The sequence below is a fragment of the Chaetodon trifascialis genome, chromosome 7 (genome assembly GCF_039877785.1).
Source record: "Chaetodon trifascialis isolate fChaTrf1 chromosome 7, fChaTrf1.hap1, whole genome shotgun sequence".
Taxonomy (NCBI): domain Eukaryota; kingdom Metazoa; phylum Chordata; class Actinopteri; order Chaetodontiformes; family Chaetodontidae; genus Chaetodon; species Chaetodon trifascialis.
The window spans coordinates 3,720,600-3,742,389 of NC_092062.1; the positions used below are offsets into that span (position 1 = coordinate 3,720,600).

The following is a 21,790-nucleotide window of genomic DNA, read 5'->3' on the forward strand; positions in this document are numbered from 1 at the left end:
ATTGCCACCTTTGGGCTGGGTTGAGGCAGGTACAGCTGTACCCTGTAGCAGTAGAGGCTGCAGTCTACCACTGGCATCATTACTGTAATTTTTTCAACCTGAGCCTTGAATGTTTTGAGCACATTCTGAAACTTTTAATAGTACATGAGATGGTCAGCATCTGTGTGTGTATGCTTCAGGAGACAGGCGGTGGAGGAAGACTAAAGGGGAGCCAATCGGTGTCATACAGCAGGCATGACAAAGGGAGTTTTTCATTGATGAGGAGCTGGTCAAAGGTTCAGTTTTTCAGAGGAATCTTTCCTCCACCACACATACAACACACACAGCTGGCATTTTCAGCTTCAGACAACAAGACATATTTTTAAGTATAAGCCTAGAGATATTCTATATTTTTATTGCTGTCAACAAATCACAAGTGCAGACTCAAACCTGCAATGAATGTATCTGACATATAAGCATGAGCAGTTCTGAAAGATTCACACCACGTGTGCAACAGACAGGTTAGAGATGTCGGAATGTATTGAGAGAACTTGACCCTGACAGTCCTTAAAGAGAAACTTGTGCTGTTTCAGTATGTGCTTATTCAAAAGTACAAAGATACAGAAATACTTTATGTATCTGTGATGGTATTATTGTTGTCAGCATCATTACCATAATTCACCTGAAATACTATAACAATAATAGTAATGGCATTTTGAAGAAATGAATAAAAATGAATAAAAATGCAGTAATGCAAAAATTCACTTTTGGTGAAAGAAGGAGCAGCCTCTCACCAACACCCTAACTTTATCATTGAGGTCAGTGATCACCTTATGCTGTAAACGGCAAACATGTGGACTGATAGAGCTCCAGTGCCAGGGTCACTCTGCTGCCAGGCACACATAAAATTAACTAATAAAACCTGAGGTCACACACATAAGGCCACAGTCTTCTCTGAAGCAGCAGAGAAGACAACTAAATACAAATGTCTTTGATGTAATCTTTGGCTGCATCTTCCACAGCTTCCTCGCTTCAGATCTGTGCTGGCTCCGGGGTCAGGGCAAGGAGGATGGGTGCTTTAGTCTGATAGGCTGCCACTCTGCTGAGTCATTGAAGCTAGCTTCGACTACAGTCCCTGACCGAAGTCAGGGATTGGTTATGCAGTGACCTTGTCAAGTGGTTCAGCCTCTGCTGAGCCAGGCAGTTTTATGAGTGAATTTTCCAACCATGTAACCAGTTCCCAGTGCTTTTAAGAGTATTAGATGGCAATGGAATAAATCTGGATGTTCTATAGCTTTTTTAAAAAATAACCAAAAACTCTAAAAGATGATTAATAGTGCAATGGATGCAGTGTAACGTACTGTGATTTCACATGATCTTTGATCCAGTTATGGAATGAGAAAAATACACAATCAATCAACAGAAAGGGCCTAAGCATAACATAAAACAACTTTTCCTTTTTGAGTTGCATTGGATATCTTCTGGAGATTTTTTTTTAAATATTGGTTATTGGATTTTTGGGATATCAGTTTCTAAAATGAAATTCAAAAATCATAATTAAGAATGTACTAAATGTGAAGGACGTACGTGGAACCAATAGCAATAATCCCTTTTGGCATTTATTTATTTGTGTTAATGACTTAGGCTACAAACTTATTGTTTAAATTTGCATACATTTAAGAGATGTCCAACTTTTGGCCCACTTGTTGTCCACCTTGTGATTATTTGCTCACATACTGTCAGTGAAAAGAACAAGGGGCCTGTAGTTATTGAAAATTATTGCACATATGGGCTCCATCTTAGTCCATCATAGAACTGATAGACCAATTTTTATAAACTTTATTTCATTCATTGTCAAGAAATTCTTTGAATGCTGAAGACATGAAAAAACAGTGGGCTTACTAGCCCATCAATAAATCTTAAGGAACCCACATGGACTTTTTTTCCCAGATGTTGCATTAAAAAACTATTTTGAAAAATTAAGCCTCATTGATTTGAAAATTATTTTCCAGCTGCTGAAAATGAATAATGAAATATTATAAAGAAGAACTATGAAGCACACAGCCCTAACATAGACCCGATGTGAGCTGCTAAAAAGGCTAAAACTGGGATAAAAACAACTAACACATATAACACTTTGGTCCATTTGTTGCCTACACTGGCTCAGTGTCACTATTGACATAGTGACAGTGAAAACAAACAGGAGCCCATGGGGCCTGAGGACAATTGCTCACATTGGCCCATTTTATCAAACAGAGGCAAAATATTTAGGAACCGTATTTTTATTGGCACGTCAAGGATTATTTTGGTGGTAGAGGCATTGATATTTATTTTAGTGGTTGAATTTCAGGCCTTTTCAGTTATTCTGGCTGATTAGAACTCAATTTGAACACAGTTGGACCTACACTGGCGTTATGTGATATCATGTGTACAAATGAGGTTGATAAAAGAGTAATTTTGCTGAGGTGAAAAAAGATAAGTGGAAAGTCAGGAAGATGTCATTCAAGCAGAGACTACATATACCCACATAGTCCTGAGAGGAGGTCTGATCATCCAATGTCATTAAAGTAACCTGTGTGAGTTTACCATGTGTATGCATTGTCTGTTAGGAAGGCCCTGTTAAACTGGCCATGCCTGTGCCCTATTTGGTGATCTAAATGAGGCTCAAATGTTAGCTGATTATTGAATCATGTGAAAACCCCATGGCCTTGTTGCCCACCATGACCTAATCAATAGTCCAACCGTTGTGCAAATATTTTTAGATCTTCTTGACACGGGTATTCTATCGATATTTTGAATGGTGAAAGCCCCTGCCCTTGGGTTGTTGGAGTGACCCTCAAAGGAAATAGGCTTCATCAACCTGTATGTCTGCATACACAGTACACTACAAATTATATGGTGGTTAAAGTCAATGAAGATGCTATAAGACATACCTCTAACTAATTCTAAATTAGACACACCCCTGCTTAATGGGGTTTCTAAGGCCTAGATTCCAACACATTATTAAAATGGTCCTCATGGGCATTTGGGCTGTATATTTTATAATCACCCTCTTCTAATAGCTTTCTAGAAGACTTTAAGTGCTGTCATTTTCATTCTGTTCATTCATGCACTAACATTCAATAAAGAGGCAGATGAGGTGCAAGTTGTGTATACCTTTTTTTAATTTCTTTAAACTTGTGCATCAACTTCAAAGGGTAAACTGTGTGCACTCCACTTTGTTTTCACAAGTTCAAAATTAGTTAAGTGATCATTATTTTTTAAATACATTTTTTTTCCCTTTTTAAAACCATTTAAACACGATTGCTCAGCACTGGACTCTAGCAGTCTATCAGTAATCGGGGATGTAGAGCGATAAATATGATCAGCAGTCCTCCCTCCCTGTGTGTTTACACTATATATTTGCTCTAACCAGTATTATCATTACTCGTCTTTCATGTGAAGTAAAAATATCTTTCTTTAAATATGATTCCTTTACATGATAAAAATAGTTAATTTTTTCTTCTCAAAACAGCATTATGTCACCGATGCTTACCAGAATGCTCTGTACTAACAGTAGTACTCATAGTACTAATTCGTGTGAATCTGCTCCATGGAGGACGGGTGCACCTTGCACTCTTGGTGTGTGTGCGTACGTGTGTGTTGGCTGTGTCTAGTGTCAAGCAAAGTCTTACTACCAGCCTGGAGTACCATGCCTCTGCTGTGGATGACACTCGTCACGGTGTGTTTTGTGTTGATAAAAATCATTACAAAATTTTGATTCTCTTCGTACAAAAACATATTTTCATAGAAATTGTACTTGCACAAGTAAATGTGTAGCTTTGCTGCCAAAGAAAGAAAAAAAAAGCCACAGTAGTACAAAATGAAATTTGAGACCTGACACTGAGCAAATGGAAAGAAACTGTGTATACCCATGAACAGTTGACATGAGGTGTATTTACGGTAGTAGTGAAATTCCAGTCCATAGAGATATAAATAAGAAGTTTTATAAATAAAACAATAAATACTTTGAATAAATAGAGTTTGTTTGTTGTGTGATTGATGTGAATTTAGACTTAGAGCCATGCGCATATCATTCCAGGGTTTCTCCTTATTGACATTCAGGGTGTGTACCTTCATAGAATCCTCTTTAAGTGACTACTGGCTGATACATGGACATCAACAGTTCATTATACTGCCCCATCCCACATTTTCTGCTTGAATTTCACCATATAATCTGCCTCTAAAAATCACCCCCCAATACATTAAAGACTGAAAGTGTTAGTACTCTGAAACACAAATATTTTATATCACTTATTGCCTGATGGATGATATACAGTGTATCCATTTTTGATATTGATCAATATCATATGTGACTAAGCAATGCCTCTCTATACATTTTGGGAGCAGCCGAGCACGTCATTACTGTATCTTCAGGGCTTTGCGATTAAATTAGTCAAGAGCCCATTCTATTCATAGCTTCTGCAAATAAACAATCCTTTACAAACTTGTCTTCCCATTCCTCTAGTCAGCAATCTCTAAGCTGCTTGACCAGCCTCTTTTGAGATGTGTGGTGAAAGACTGACTGAGCAGCAGCTAAAAGATGATAGGTCTTTTTTTTTTTTTTTTTTTTTTTTTTTTTAATTAATTGTATTTTTTTAAGGACCAGCTCTGTCCCACCTTATTACCTTATGTCAGTTTACTTCCAAACTCTTCAACTCCTGGGTTTTGTACATCCTGGCACCTGTAGTTTGCCAAGGTGGTAAGAGTAATGAGGTAACTTGCTGAAATTTCACCCAGGTTCAAGTTATTTCCACAGGAAATATTGTTGAATCTCTTATCCCTAGCTATTTATAAAGAAACCAAAATGACAATGTCAATATACTCCCAAGCACCTCTGCTATATATTTGAAATGACCCAACTGTGAACCATTACAACCCCATTACAATACCCTTACCATTTACCCCCACCCCTTTCCCCAGTGTCTCTGCACACCTCCTCACTGCAGGAGAGAGGGTGGAAAAGAGATTGAGATTCCCATTTTAGGCCATGGTCTCTTTCCCTGGTAGTCTGCGATCGTTGAAAGTGTGCATGTTGATGACCTCCTCTGTTTTCACCATGACAGGTGGCTGGGGCTTGTGTTTGAGCCGGCGTTGGCACTTGAGGGAAATCCGCAGCTCGTCCACCATGGCGCTGCAGAAGGATCTCTGCAGAGGGAAATAGGAAAAGCAGAACAAAATCAGTTACAGACCACCTTGCCTGTCCAAATGTTATGGGCAAAAGAACAAGCATCATCTTCTTGTGGGCAACAACCCCCCATCCCACTGGCTCCCAACCCCAGGTCAAGGCTGCCACAGGGGAAAATGGTTAAATATACAGCGTAGCAGGTGGGGAATGGATGGGATGCTGAATTGGGAAGAAACAGGACTGAGGGAGAAGCAGGTCCATAGGCTGTGCAGTAGAGTGTAAAGTGTAAAGGCAGTGAATTACTCAACATAGTGTCAGAACACATCAGTGGTGAATTTGTGGTTGTTGCTGCTCATGCAGGGCTTTTAATTTTTGGATTCAAAGCTCCACACTTTCTATATGTATACAAACTACTGTATATGGTGTACATATTCCCTTCTATGCTACTATATTAGTTAGCAATTGCCAATGTTTCCAACAATGACTTTCTAGTCTCAGAGAAGAGGGGACTTGTTTCTTTTATAGCCCTATCTCCAGGCAACTTCAGTGTTAGACAGTACTGCAAAACCCCAGATTACATTCAATGACTTTTTAGTCATTTTAGTAGCATGGCTGTCAGTATTGCAATGTCGGTCTGTGCCTACAGCCTCACATTGCTGCTAGCATGGCTGTAGACTGTCCTGTTTATGTCTAATGCCAGCATTTTAAAATTCCTCCTTTCTATAATATCTGCACATGGTAACTACACTTTCGTTATGGTAATTTTGGGATAAAATCATGGTCATAGTGAATGTAAGGTAATGTAAGGTAAAGTAAAACACTATTATCCTAAAAGAGGATTAGGGTTAGGGTTGGGGTAGGGTGGGTCAGGGTTAGGTTTTGTTAGGTTTGGTTTGGGTTAGGTTTAGATAAGGGCAGGGTTAGGGGGTAGGGTTAATGATACAACCAATGATACAGGTTCAATAACAGGACACAAACTCCACACTCATAAAGGCACACTACTACTATTCACTAAATTGTGAGGTGAAGGATTGTCCACTGTCGATATAATTATTAATGATACATGGCTGTTCTTCTCCTCCTCCTACACATACAGATATGTCAGATAGACAATACAGATACACTGAAGTAGTGCCTTCTCAATTAAAAGCAAAGCAAGATTCCTTGTTGCTGCTAACTCTCACTCGTGGATAGTGGAGGGTCTATACAGAAGGCAAAGGAGGAGTGTAGATACCAACCAGTTGGAATTACCTGTGCAACAAGACCATGATCCCCCACTGGCTTACAACCAACACTGATATCTGTATCCAGTAGGGCTAATTGACCAGGGATAGAACCTCAATACCAGATGCTCAGTTCTAGCTGTACTGGTAAAATGTTGTATGTTTAACAGGCAGAAACTACTTTGAGGATCAATGGGTATACCTCTTGTGGCCAATAATGTTCCTCTTGACTGTTCAGTGTGTGACAGTACTGTCCTTGACATACTGTATCTCCCTGTGACATGTCATGTTGTGAAGGCATAGATAGTTTTCCATGAGAAAAAGAAAATGCCACCACTATACAACAAAATCTACCCTGTGTCAGTGTTTAGACCATGGCAGTGTTTTTGCAAGCTTTAGGCCCACTAGTTTTAGTTCATTTCTGTATGCGATGAAAATCAACTATCAAGAGACTTGAAGCATTAGAAATGGGTTTATCATTGGCTTCGAAAACAACCCTGTCAATTGCTGTTTTCAAGGTAAAGAGTTAACTGTAAAGTCAAACTTTTATATGAATATAGAGAGGTCATAGAAGTTCTAAAAATAATGTAAATGTAAACATGCACACTTCCATCACAACTTCCAAACCTCCAACAAGTGAGTAGTGCTTAGTGGAGACTGTTTGGTCAAATAATAATGTCATTTTAACAGGATCATGTGACTTAATTACAAACTTAAGTTCCAAGTATCCGCAACTTAATGTCTTGCCTTACTGAATTGAGTGGAGACCACAAGCTGTATGGAGCAAGGAAAGGAAAAACGTGCAAAATCTGAGCAAAACTTCTACATGAAAGGGTTTTCTGATCTAATGCTTATAATAGCAGGACAACTTCATTTTTCTTTGCCAAAACCCTTAAAAATGAATGCTGATATATAATGTGACAACATTCTGGTTATGGTTAGGCCAGGTTTCAGGAAACGTTGTGGTTATGGTTAAAATTATTAATCAATGTGATGGTTAAAGTAATAAATATGGAGTCAAGATTATGTAATAATCATGGTTCTGCTTAAAAAAAAAAGAAAAAAGACATAATTGACTGTGGATTTAAAACAGAAAAAAGAAAAAAATAGCTGTAATAATAGTATTTTACTGATCTACCCTGACCTTCTCCCTCTGTAGACTTGTCATTCCATGATAAGGTCACCTGACTTCCTGCTTTGCTTATGTCATAATTACTATGACCACTAGAGGGCACTTCAACGTCAACACATTCCGGGGCATTTGCTGAAACAACTTATGTGGTCACTCTTCTTTGGGGACAGTTGCAAAAATCTTGCTAGCAAAAAAAATGCAAAAATATCAATCATACATCACAACACAGATTCATATGAAGCAAAAGGTCCAATGTTAAATGCAAGTGTCTTTGAATGGCTTGCTGACCCGCTGCAATTCAGGAGACCGAGAAAGAGACGATTACGATATCACACGTTGGTAAGTACTGTGGAGAAGTATCCATGCAGAATATGACTAATGAATCACTTTGGAAAAAAGCTAAAACTCCAGGAGGGATAAGACACTTCTGTGTGTTCCAGCCCCACTTTGTAATTTAACTTGATCAGGCAGCTGCAGTCTACATATTTTCATTTAAATATTGCCTAGTGCAGCTTTAGCCACATACTGTGATTATCATACTGTAACAGAACATCTGGACACCATGCCAAACAATTTTACTGTATGCAGCCGACTGGAATTACATGAATACGTAATTAATTAAATAATTCATGCATAATTGAAGGATTAAATGTATCCACATACTGTTTGGCACATTAAAGGAAAACTGACACTTGAAAACAATGCCATAGGTTTGCAGTCAAGTCTAAATTCTCTTCACAAAACATACAGTAGAAGAATGAGTTCTCAAAAGTGTTTTACCGATGAGGTTTGAAATTTGAGATTGACTAGGGATAGAAATAACTGTCTGCCTAATGGTCTCTGGCAAACGTGTTCCCTGAAAACAATATTTAGACTAGCCTACACTGGTGATTGGAAGCACTGGGAGAATTCCAGTTGGTCTGACCAGCTGATTTGCCTTGAGTGGCAGGCCAGTATTAAAAATGCAATATGAAATGGTTAAATCAAAGTGAAAACATGGGGCAGGTACTGACACTCAGACCTGTAGACCACCAGCGCCCCTGCCAGTTTTTAACTCCATGGTATGATTTCTGCTTGTCATCATATGATAAGTTGTCCACATGTTCACATCAGAACATTCAGTCAGTGTGTGGACTGTTCGTGGCTGAGCAGTGAGGAGAAAAAATGGACAGCATAGGAGAAAGAGAGAACAAGAGAAAGAGAAAAGGTGGAGCTGTAAGGGAGTGCAACAAAGTGGGTGTTTTTCATATACATCCAGTGTGAACATTTTTGCAACTTGCCTTTGCCTTTACCTTTATTAATAATAGCTGTCTTATTAAATGTATTTGGAAAACTTCTTACATGGCAGGCTTCTGTTTCGAGCAGTATCCAAACATATTTGTACAGAAGGGTCAAATACTCAATTTCAATTCAATTTTATTCATATATCACCAAATCACAACAAAGGGTACCTCATGACACTTCTCATATAGAGCAGGTCCAGACAATCCTCTCTCGAAAACCCCAATTCAAGAAAAGTTGGGACTATGTGTGAAAACAGAATGCAATCATGTGCAAACAAACTGTGTTGACCACAATACCACAAGGTCCACATCTGAGTTTTATTCAATTGGTTATATATGTTATTATATTAGTGAAAATAAAATAATATTTGATCAACTAACGTCAGATCTCTTGTGACTGGGCCAGCAAAAAATGAGGCAGACAAGGCTCAGAAAGTTAATCAATATTTTGTTGCTGACCCAGGCATATTCTCACAACTACATTTACACTAGTTGTAGAAACTGTGTCCAAGAGAAAATGAGACACATTCTGTATCTGTGGTTTACAAGCTGATAGCAAATTCTCCAGTGTAACCTTAATGTGTGAACTCTGCTGCCACAACACACAGCATTCTCTCCAGCAGTTAATGTCACCAAGACAGTGATGTCAATGACAGGGATATAACCCACATTAAAACCACATTAATCTGAGGACAGGATCACTGTGATTGATCTCCAGCTACACTGAATAATCACTATCAATTTATTTAAAAAAAAATGTGACACTGTTTTGTAGCCTATTCATAACACAAGGAATGGCAGGGGCATTTGTCCAAGGGCCTATAAGTCTTATCAGTGTTGACAAAAACATGGAAAATTCATAACAATAATTAGATACGGAAAGACCTCAGTGCTCCATGCAAAACCCACAGTTCAACTACCAGTGACTGAGACTTTAACTCAACTAAAAACCTCTCTTCAGGATCGCAGGAAGCAAACAGAAATACTCAGTTTGAGACTCAATAGAAACAGTTGGTTAACAAAAATAAACCTAAGGGATGCCTCTTGCATCTTTTGCATCATTTGATTTTCTGTGACTATCCACAAAGCCAGTGAACTATGAAATACAGACTTTCTGGCTCATTTCTAGGGTTTGGCAGCTGACCCTTTTAGGATCTGGACTATTTAGTTGTTAGTTCCTGTTTTATTTTGGTAGCCACCCCTCATGTGTCTAAGTTTACTTTACTTCCTGTAAAAGGGCTTCGCCTTTGCCAAGGGGCTTTCCCTTCGCCAAGGGGCCTTCAGAGAGGTCTCTCCTTGGCCGACAGTCTGCAGTCTGCTTTACCGATGGCCTCCAGAGGGATATCGTCTTTGCTACAGGTCTCCAGAGGGGCTTCGCCTTTGGCAACGGTCTCCAGAGGAGTATCGCCCTCGCCGACGGCTTTCAAAGGGGCTTCGCCTTCGCCGCCGCCAGGCTCCAGAGGGGCTTCGCCTTTGCAGAGGGATTCTGCCTTTGCCGACAACCTTCAGAAGGGCCTCTCCTTCGCCAAGGGGCTTCGCCTTCGCCAAGGGGCTTTCCCTTTGCCAAGGGGCCTTCAGAGAAGTCTCCTCTTCGTCGAAGGTCTGCAGAGGGATTCCACCTTCACCAACATCCTCTGGATTGTTCCACCTTCACTGGCCACCTGTCCGTTCTCCTGAGAGGTTCTGCCTCTGCCATACTGTTAGAATTTGGACTATTTAGTTGTTAGTTCCTGTTTTATTTTGGTAGCGATCCCTCATGTGTCTATGTTTACTTTACTTCCTGTATTTTTCTCACCCTTGTGATTGTGTGATTGTGTTCACCTGTGTCTGATTAGTCTCCTTCCCTGTCTATTTAATTCAGTGTTCCCCTTTGTCTTTGTGACATCATCCCTTATATGTGGCTTTCCTTGTTCCTTCTGTATCATATTTTATTCTATATCTTAGATAGACATATTTTTACTAGATCTTTTTAACTTGTACATATTTCTTTTATTTATTTTTTTTATTCTATATTTTATATTACATTTTAGATTTTATATTTCATGTTTATTGCCGTTTGTACCAGGGATTTGAGGGAAATATTAATTAAATTCTGTTAATGTCTTGTACATATAGCAGCACTGACAATAAAGTTGACTTGATTCTAGTAAGTAATTCCTAGTCCAGTCCCTGGTATCTGTGGTTTTTGATCTGTGTCCTGTTTCCCTGAAGCTTTCTTGTTTTTGGAGTTTTGAACATAGTTGGATTTTGTTTGCCTTTATTTTTGTTAAATAAATCATTCGAACTGTTTCCTCTCAGCCCTTTTTTTTCTGCACCATTGGGTTCACTGCTGACTCAAGTGCGGTTTCTATAGGATGTTGCATGGAAAAGCCTTTCCAATAAGCAGCTACCACTATAACTAGATAAAAACACTTCTTTAACATCTCTCTGTCTCTCTGTCTCTAAACCCATTCAGTCTAGGCAGATGGCCGCCCACCCAGTTGGTTCTGCTCGAGGTTTCTGCTTATTAAAAAGAAGATTTTCCTCACAGTCATTGCAAAGTGCTTGCTAATGGAAGAATTGTTCAGTGTCTGTACATTAAATAGTATGTTCAAGACCTGCTCTAAATGTAAAGTATCATGAGACATTTAATTGGTGTTATATGAATAATATTGAACTGCAAAGTATGTTTCAGGCACACTGATATAGTCAGACAACAGATTACTTGGTCAAGGTGAGGGAAAGATTGTTTTTATGGCCTTTAAAAAAGACAGGAAATGCCAATTTTTAGACTGATAGGGCTCAGACTGTGGCCCCTCCAAAGCTGGGTGTCCTACATGGTAATCCAATACCTCAACAATGCATCGGCACTGAATGTTGGCATTGGATATTCCATGTGGTATAGTCCAATATGAACATGATACTGGGGATTCCATGGTTATGTTCATAATTCATGCCCAGCCAAATGGATTTCTGGCTGTAAACGTGCCCAGGTCAGGTTGGGCTGTGATGACATGTATTTCCACTACAACCTAATAGCCAGGGATAGCCGTGTTGAGCCATATTGTTGTGGTCCTGCTTGGTAGCAGGGCTGACCACAGCCAACCTGTGACTGTCTCCTCCTCAACCACAGTGAGTTGAAAAAGGCTGTAGGATTGTGTGCTTGTGACTAGACCACTAACACATTATCACTGTAAATAACTTACACCCCAGTCATACAGGACTGAGGTGTAAGTAACAAAAACAGGCATCAGACAGACAGGCATCTCCACATTTGCTGGATTTTACGGGTGCATAGAGCATCATCACTTATTGATGCATATCATCAGACTGGAATTGCGTGTTGCTGCATGCCCAATTACACTGCTGCTTCTTCACATTCTCTCTTGTTTTCTCATAAGCAACGGTGGCATCTGTATACTCTGTGAAACACCACTGGCAGCTGGGAATGGAACAGTCCTGTTCCTGTAGACACTACAAGAGTGTCTACAGGAAAAGAGTTTATTGTCACAAAGTGTTTAGTCATCTTTAAAAGCAATTATTAGCACTGTGGCCCAATGTATAGTTATCATTATTATATTTACGTGCAAGTGGGAAGGAGACACAGTAAATGTGATTGCTGTGTGAGGTCTTTCGGTGTGTATTATAATCACTCAGAGGCTAATTCAGGCACTTACCTAAAGGCCAGCCCTATCCTTACTATTAATCTTCCTCTGTGAAATTCATAATGCCATTCATGGAAAAAGCAATGGTAATGGAAATGAAATGAAGCTGAAAACTGACACATTTTTGTAATGTCAAATGCAATGATTCAGAGGAAATAATATGGCATTTTAACACCAAGAAATATATACCATATTGATTCTGAGACATTGGTACAATTACAGTAAACATGTGTGATCTTACCTGATTGGCTGCCATTGTCTTGCATTTTAGGCCAGTATTTCTAATTGAACTTCCTCACACTAACTGGCTTGATGCAAATGACAGCATCATCGTAGTTGTATTTGTGTTGTAGTGGTGTGTTGTAGTAGTTGTGTCACCACCTGCAGTGAAGTAGCATGCCATTTTCTTTATGCTGCAGTTTGTTTTAGCAGTTTGGTGATATAACATTTAACTAATAACATAAAGAAATGAAACATTACCATAATTATTTTCAAGGTTTGGTGATCAACTTCATAAAGCTCCTGCTGTGCATTCCAAATAATTTATGCTCTTTTACAGTTTATTTGCCATAATGTTCACTGGCATAAACTTATCATTAATAAAATGATTTTGAGCAGAAAGCGAGATTTTTGCTTGCTAAAAGTAAATAAAGTCAAAGCCTCAAAACAATTTTTACCACCTGTAATGCAGTAAAATCGTGGAATCATATTATATATCGTATCAAGTCTATGCATAAGCATATTTTTCTTACATATACTGCTACATATTTTTTTAACCAATGTTTAATAGTGATAGATAAATAAATAAATAAATAAATAAATAAATAAATAAATAAATAAATAAATAAATGTGCAAGTCTAAGCCCATGTGCATTTTTCCATTCCCTGTACAATTTTTATTTTTTTCCAATCAGAAAATATATTTAATATATTGCCACGTACTTTTTTTATTCAATGTGCAATACTGCAAAACACAGTACTCTCTTGTACAGAATGTATATAGACAGAGTTCGGATTTTTATTTAATTTTCTATTTTGTATTTTATTCCTTTCTATGTCTTTTTAAACGTCTGATACTACTGCTGCTGCCCGTAACATCAAAATGTCCCCTATGGGATATTAATAAAGTGTTATCTTATCTTAATATGTGGAAATCTAAAGAGAAATTGCATATAATCATGCAATAATAATGTGTGCAACCTTAGCCTTAGCAGTGATTGTGTTATATTTTTACTTAAGACTTTATGTGAATTATGATGTATTTACATTAAGGTCACTTGACACAGGAGAAAGTATAATTAAATTTGGGAGCAAATACAAAATGAAAAAATAACAACATTGTACTACTGTATTGTAGTCAATCTTGCGATAAAGATGACTGCACTATTACGACAGTGGGGAAATCATTAATGGCTATCCACCTGTTAGAGGACTTGTTCTTCCTCTCATTTACATGCCACAGAAAGGTTGTTGAATCTATATTTTGGTTTTAGCATTGGTAGCATTTAATTTTAATAAATTGTGCATCATACCAGTGATAAGGATGTCATTTCAGAGTTGTGAAGTTCTGTCCAAATAATGTTACTGCTGTGACATAGAAGCTACCAGTTAAAACATGATGACCATAATTTGTTTTGTTAACACAATGTATCACAAGAAATCAGTTAAAGCTGCATTAACTGACTTTTTTGGTCACTTGGGGACAGCAGAACACTTTGAAAACACAACACTGACATACAGTATTAATACCTTATGAAGTTGTTTTGGTAGTGTGTTAGAAAACAGTAGCATGGTCCAGTTCAAGCAGATATGAAGCGGCATTCATTGAGAGTCTTGTTTGTGTCAGCTTTGTGAATGTGAGTCCAATATGCAGTCTCTTTTTTCTTTTTTTGGTCTCCACCAACTCCGATATCAGCTTTTTAGCTGCTAAGTACCCCATGATGTTCACAAGCTAGTCTCTAACTTTGTCTGACTGCTGTTTGGTGCTGGCCGGGTTGTGTACAGTGTTTTTACCAGAGCTTTTTCACTTGTAACAGCTACCTGCTGCTACTAGAAACCAGGTTGATGAGAGTGAAGTTTGTGGGCCTGAAAATCAAAACAATAAGCTTAAACAGGATAAAAGGCTGCAGTCAGGTGATAATGCTCTGTAATAGTAATAGTATATTTTTTCATATTTATTTCTAAAAGTGTACCTGCCAATTGTCTAAGCCACTCTGACACAGGCTTTTTATGGCTATTGATTCCCCCTCGTAAAATTAAATGGCATAGCAGTTTCTTCCACCAGTAACAGCCATATAGCTCCAGGCTTCGGGGAACACTGGACCCACTCTGCTGACACTCAGGGGAAACGTTTCCATCATGGCTGCCTGCTTGTGGCATGTTGGATTGATGATGGCTGCTTAGGGTCGTTGGATTACAGAGTTTTTATGATGCTCAACAGTCAGCTGCAGCTGTACCACCACATGGCACTGTGGGATAGCTCAGAGGAAGGGCCTGCCCACTTTGAGGATAATGGAAAGGCCATAAATATAATGCTGAGAGTGGACATTGAAGGCAAGAAAGGTGCATTTAATCCATGTGATTATTTACATCGGCCTGATTGTACAAATGAATAATGGTTAATAAAACTGTATATCATGAGGACATTTCCACGGGGATATAATTGTTTTAATCTCATTCTGTAGGGATTTTATAGGTGCAGCAATCCTGAAGTAATCAGAAAAAGACAATTTATGGAATACATGTTTAGAAGGTAAATATTTATGCAGAATAGAATGGATTTTAAAGGAACATAATCATTAGTTTTCTCTAAATCCAGCATATAAAGGCCCCTCACCTGTGAGAGTGAAATAATGGTCTCCGTTTAGCTTGAATGGAGGAGGAACAGATGTGAAGCTGTGATGCAGATGGGATGGGGCATGGCTGTGCTGTAATCCTCAGTTTACTCTGCATCGCTGGCCCCTGGTGGGCAGTAAATGATTAGCTGCTTTGAGGGTTTGCCTAATCTGTGGCTCCTCTGAGCTGCCATCCACATTTGGTACAGAACAGTCTGCATTTTGGTCGGAGGATGAACTGTGTCCTGATTGTTATCCCTGTGTTAAATTCTATGCCCGCGTGCATTGCCACCTGCAAGCATACTTTTTGTGTCTCAGTGAGTATGAAGAATTCAACATGTGAAAAACCCTTGATGAGATTTAGACTATGTCTACACTAAAGGCCTTTGCCTTCAAGTCACTATTGTCCTGAAATGTCAGACATAAAAAAAGTACACCTGTATGTAGAGTCCATATTTCGGACATATGTACAATGAACCTGTCATCCATCATAAATAGTTTTGGAAACTATCAAAAGGCTCAAAATATATTAAATAAAAGTAATATGTTCATGAGTGAAACTGTGGAGCAAAATGTTCTTGTGTCTCCAAACTTCAGTTTTTATCAGCTTGTGATTCTTTTCACTCCTGACACTTTTCTCCTTAATATTGAGCGAACTGTCTCTACCTGTGGAGTGTGTTTTCATGATGTTTTATGATGCAAAATTTCCAAAAAATTTCTGTAATGTGTATGAAAAATGTGCACTCGTCCACAGGATGAATCAGAAAACTGGGTTCTCATGAAGATTTGTGAAAATGACGTGAAAGCATTCTCGAGGATGTACCTAAACAGCATGATTGGATGAATTTGTTAAGAGAGCATGGTCTTAAAAGTGGCCAAGTCATACAAAGGGTGGAATGAAATGCCTCTTTCTTCTTCTCTTCTCTTCTTCTTTTTTTTTTTTTCTTCTTCTTCTTTTTTTTTTTACTTTATCTAGGTATTATCATATTTCACTGAGCTGCTCTCGAGACAAAAATAAGACAACAGGTTACTTAAATCTCACTGGCAGAGCCAAAGAAACCCATCTTTGGCATGTCAGTTCTGGCAAATTAGACTCTTTCTATCAATGATGACCATAGGTTGCCACATTAATGGGTATGGTTAGGCTTGTTTTTGCGTTTTGGACTTTGTACATAGCCATTCTCTACTTAGCCCTCCTCACATGAGAGCCATGTGAGGCTTCATTACCCTATTCACCATCATTCCTACACCGCTGACTGGGTTAATTATGAAACTCAGAGATATATTTTGAATGATCATTCAGAAAAGACACCTTAACAGCACTGTATTAAAACAATGCTGGTGGCTGTGATAGTGAGAGCTTCTTGTTTGAGGTACTGATGAGACAATGGCCGTTTCTCAATACCAAGTACGTCAATTTGGGACTTACGAACTTGGTAATTCGGACTTAGCAAGTTCGACTTGGGAGTACAGTCTCTCCAGGACGGGAGGACGCAGGACCATCATTCTGCATTTGGGACAGCAGCGTGCTTGATAACGTTAGCAGGACGACACATCTCTGAAAACTTTGGTGCGAATTTTAAACTACGCGCTATCCTGATGAATCGACCACAGATTTTAAGTTTTAACATCCACTTTCTCACATAAAATATTCTTAAAACCACATTCCGTACTACTAAAACAGCAGCATTTCGAAACTTGTAACTTATAGTTGTGAGTCCTCTCCTCCGCCATCGTTGCTACGAAATGCATTCTGGGATACGTGGTTGCCCCAAGTCCGCACAAGTCACCATCCGATGCATCCTCGATAAAGTGGGAGGGGCAAGAACACATCCAGGTATTTGAGTGTACTTGTCGAGATGCGGACTTGAGAATTGGAACAGTACTTGGACTCAGAGTGATGACGTTTCTCAAGTACACAAGAACACAAGTACAGAGAAGAACGCATATTGAGAAATGGCCAATGAAACAGATCAAGGAAGACTACCTTGAATAACAAATTAATGCATTTAAACTTTTTAAGTTGTCATGGCAGCAACTATTTCATCTTTCCCCAATACTGTCACTGCCCTCACCACATTGGCTCAGTTCAAATAAATGAAGAGACTGTGTTTTTGCCTTTCCCAGCTTTAGTTTGTCTCATTGCAATGGCTGTCTGCTTCAAAATTCAATTCAATTCAATATGCCTTTATTCGTCCCGTGAGGGGATGCAGACTATGGTGATGTGGCCTGCAGAGTAATAGTATGCTACGCTGAACCTGGCATGTATGCCCCAAATGTGACAGCCTTCAGGAGATTCACAGAGACTTCTGTCTGTTTTGTGTTCAGCCTGTTCTTCATGACTCATAAAGTCATACATTGACAGATTTATCACTCCGAAGTTATCATTGAATGGCTCCCACTGTTTAACTCATGTTGTGAGTTTTCATTTCATTTTCAAACATGATTTCCCTAATACTGACCATACTGTAGCTTTATGCAGATACTACAGGCAGCCAGAATTTTTAAAATGTTGGCACTGGACGAAACCCAGGGTTTTGCAGAATTTTCCAATACTGACATTCATGTCTGGTGACAGATAAATAACAAGCCTTCTAAATTTGTGCAAAAGGCAGCTGGATTTCTTGGTCTCCTGTGAAGTAGGACTTAGTAGTACTTGGAGTGGGACAGCCCCAAAGGCTTGTTTTGACATATGTCAATTCTATTATGGAATGCAGCTATAGATTCTGACTCCACCCTTTGAGATTTAGCTCAACCACTAGATCTGTTTCTGTCTCTTAGTCAGAAAAATCTAGAGTTAAACAATTCTGCCACGTACCCATCCACATGAATCATTAGACTGCATGTGCATGGGGTTAGGGTAGGGTATGCATGCAGGCGTGTGTGTGTGTGTGTGTGTGTGTGTGTGTGTGTGTGTGTGTGTGTGTGTGTGTGTGTGTGTGTGCAAGTGTGTGTTTCTGCAGGGTTTATGAGATGGGTTCCTCACACACAGCTGGTGGTCCCTGCACCCCGAGTCAGGTTAGTCTGCAGCAGCCTCAGCAGCAGGCAGGACGAGAGGAAAAAGCAGCAGGAGGAGGAGGAGGGGGAGGAGGAGGAACGGGAGAAGGAAGCAGAGGAGGAGCTGAGGGTGGGTGGACAGGAGAGGAGAGAAAGGAACAGGAGGTGTAGCAGGAGGAGAGGGAGGAAGGGGACAACCATGGTAATCATGGAAATCTGACAGACCAGCATGGAAATGACAAAAAAAAAAAAAAAAAAAACCTCTCCATTGAAAGTCTATGAAGCATGTGATTCAGTGGAAAATTATGGAGTCCAAAATCAGTTTTCTGAGTGATTTAACTTTGGTTAATTTAGCAAGAATAATTTTCAGAAACATATTTTAATACACATTGACATCTTCTTTTGGGGGAAAAATGAATTGTCTTCTTTGCCTTGACTGTGCTGTTCCTGGCAGGAATCATGAGAATAGATGCTAATATGTTAATCTATCCAAAACTCTGAGATAGTCAAAACTTTGAAAGCAACATTAAGCACTTACTATATGGTGCACTAGACATAAAATTAAACTCATATTGACATTTGGAGAAATCCCCTTATCTGCCATCTTATCCACAGTCAGCTGAGAAGAAATATAGATTTCTACACAGAGGTCCAGGATGTATTTACAGTAGCCCAGCTAACACAAACGCCAGCAGGAAGAAACTCTTTCAAAAGTGAAAAAAGTACAAATACAAAACTACAAAAAAGTCTAATGCTGCTATCTCTACATGTTGCATTCTGTTTAGTTAAAACCTTCAGTAACACCAAATGAGACATTACCGTTGTAGAAGCAGTTGGTTTTGCAGAACTCAGGAACCCAAAATGCAGGTGACGCCTGCATTTACACTTTTAATATAATAGATAAATAAAGCCCCATTTGGACAAGTACAACCAGTGGCAATGGTGGAGGAGAGCCAAAAATTCAGCTGTTTCATTTTTATTGTACAATTGTTAATGTGCCATTTTTTAGGAGAGGAATTCACCTTTAAATTTTGGACTGACCTGTGAGGTGAGAGTCCATAGTCAATGCCAGTGAAGATTAGTTGTTTGTTATTTGCCAAACTGCTTTAACTCATTGCTGATGTCCTTTAGTAAGTATATAGCACCAAAGTGTCATGCGATCCTAGCTGAGTTGTTGAATCCGCAAGAATGCTTTCTACTCGATTGCAAATTGAGCAAACTGTTTCTTTTCGTTCTTGTGAGATTTTCCTCCCAAGAGCACAAGATTGAAGTTAACAAACATTATATTGAGAAATGTAATTTTTTTTAATGGCCCAGTGTCTAGGACTTAGTGTGTCGAGTAATGAGGCTGCACCTTGCAACCAAATGAATATCTCTTGCCTCCCCCTCCCCTACAGTGGCGGTAGAAAAATGCAGAAAGCGCTTTTTAAAGCCACTGTTTGGTTTGTCATATTTGGGCTACTGCAGAAATGTGTTATCGCAGCAAGGTGGATTCCATGGGAGAGGACCCCTATGGTGTAAGATCGCTGTCAAAAAGAAGTGTCCAGAATTAAAGTTTCGTATTTGTAAAGTTAACAATTTGTGTGTCATAAAAGTTGTTTTACACAAAATTCTGCTGTCATATATGTGAGTCTGTGAAATTGGGTTCAGGTTACGATTGTTTTTATATGAGTATGAGTCTAAAAGCTGTGAGTACAAAGTCTTATGAATACAACTCATTTTTCTACGACTACGAAGTCTTCACTGTGAATACGAATTCAAGTTTACAGATACGACTCAGAAAGTGCTGAAATGAAGTCACTGAGGTCACAGTCAAGTCCAGGGGAAAGTAATCGATCGCCGATTCCTCCAACTGCGCATGCCCCAGACGCAAACATGCAGGGCAACGGCACCAGCCCCAGAGAGACTTCACAGGTAATGTCAATAATAACACGCATAGCTATTATTGATTTCATTGAATCGAATAATTTTATACAATATACATTTCTTGGACTCACATACTTATTGCTTCAGCTTGCAAGCTAAAGATATTTACATGCCGATGAAGCTAGCTCAGTGCTATCGTTACTGGGTGCTATCATTCATAATTTTCGACCAGAGCATTGACAATCAAGCCAGATTTGGGATGAATTAACGTAAACCAGTAACTTTGTGTAAAGTTAACAGAGAAAGAGTGAGAAGGTTGATATGGAGAAATAAACCCGGACATGATGAATCGCCCTGCTTATTGCACGATTTACGAGTGAAATTATAAATTTGAGACAATAAGTTACTGGTTCACGTTAACTCATCCCAAATCTGGCTTGAATGTTAATGCTCTGGTTATGCTGTTTGGTGCTAACTAATTAGCACTGGCCCACTTCTAATCCCAGTAAGGATAGCACTAAACTAGCTTCATTGGCATGTAAATATCCTTATCTTGCAGTAAGTGAGTTCAAGAAATGTATATTGTATAAAATGGTTTGATTTTCTGAAATAAATAATGGCTATGCACGTTATTATTGAGGTTACCTGTGCAGGGCTCTCAAGTTTTGAACTGAGTTCAGAGTGAGATTTGGCAGCAGCAGTGAGGGTTGGAGTGGGGACGGGGGTCTGATCTGATAAATGACACATAAATTGGTACAAATAAAAATATTTATTCAATTCAGCATTTCTTAGTGCAAGTGTATGTGTGTGTACGTGCATGCGTGCGTGCTTGCACTGTGTCTGTAACCCCGCCCTTCCCCATCCTGCTCAGCGCGTAAAAAAAACAAAGCGGCTGAAATGCGTTTGTCTCACGCCCAGTGGCATGCGCAGTTGGAGGAATCGCCGATCGATCACTTTCCCCTGCGAATTGACTGTGATCGTAGTCGTAGAAAAATGAGTTGCATTCTCAAGACTATGCACTCACAGCTTTTAGACTCATACTCATATAAAAACAATCGTAACCTGAACCCAATTTCACAGACTCACGTATATTACAGCAGAATTTTGTGTAAAACAACTTTTATGACACACAAATTGTTAACTTTACAAATACAAAACTTTAATTCTGGACACTTCTTTTTGACAGTGATCTCACACCATAGACCCCCTCTCTCTGAAGGTATAAAGAGTCCATCCTAAGAGCTCATTCTGATTTTAAGTGATGTCCAGACAGACAACTTCAAATCTAAGCACCAAGTTTGAGCTTTGTTAAATATCCTTGTCTATTTAGAAGCCCACCTTTGTAAGTTGGTTAGTTACTGAGGAACATGACCTACACCTGGGATCCTACCCAAATAGTGCTTGGTTGGAGGGCAGACTTTTTTCAAGGGTTTGGGAACACAGTGTTTCCAGTCTTTCCAGTACTAAGCTAGTCTAAACAGGTCCAAGTAAGTGCACAGAAATGAAACTGATTTATTTTCTTAACTGCCTGTTGATCTGAAGGCAAACGAGCTTATTTCCCAAACAATTGCAGAGCTTCATTGAAATGAATGTGTTGCCACGTAGCTACTGAAATAATGCATTACGTTGCTATGTTATAATAATAATAAATGGAGAAACACTAGT

At 39.1% G+C, this 21,790-nt stretch overlaps 1 protein-coding gene across 3 annotated transcripts in view; it reads right to left on the reverse strand.

Moving 5' to 3' along the window:
* Window positions 1-3,196: 3,196 nt before the first annotated feature.
* Window positions 3,197-21,790, reverse strand: part of grik2 (glutamate receptor, ionotropic, kainate 2) — a 325,805-nt gene continuing 307,211 nt past the window's right edge. For all 3 annotated transcript variants that reach the window (XM_070967098.1, XM_070967096.1, XM_070967097.1), the window contains one exon: window positions 3,197-5,166. In XM_070967098.1, the coding sequence (XP_070823199.1) occupies window positions 5,002-5,166 (165 nt within the window). In that variant the 3' untranslated portion in view covers window positions 3,197-5,001. The remainder of the gene's footprint in view (window positions 5,167-21,790) is intronic.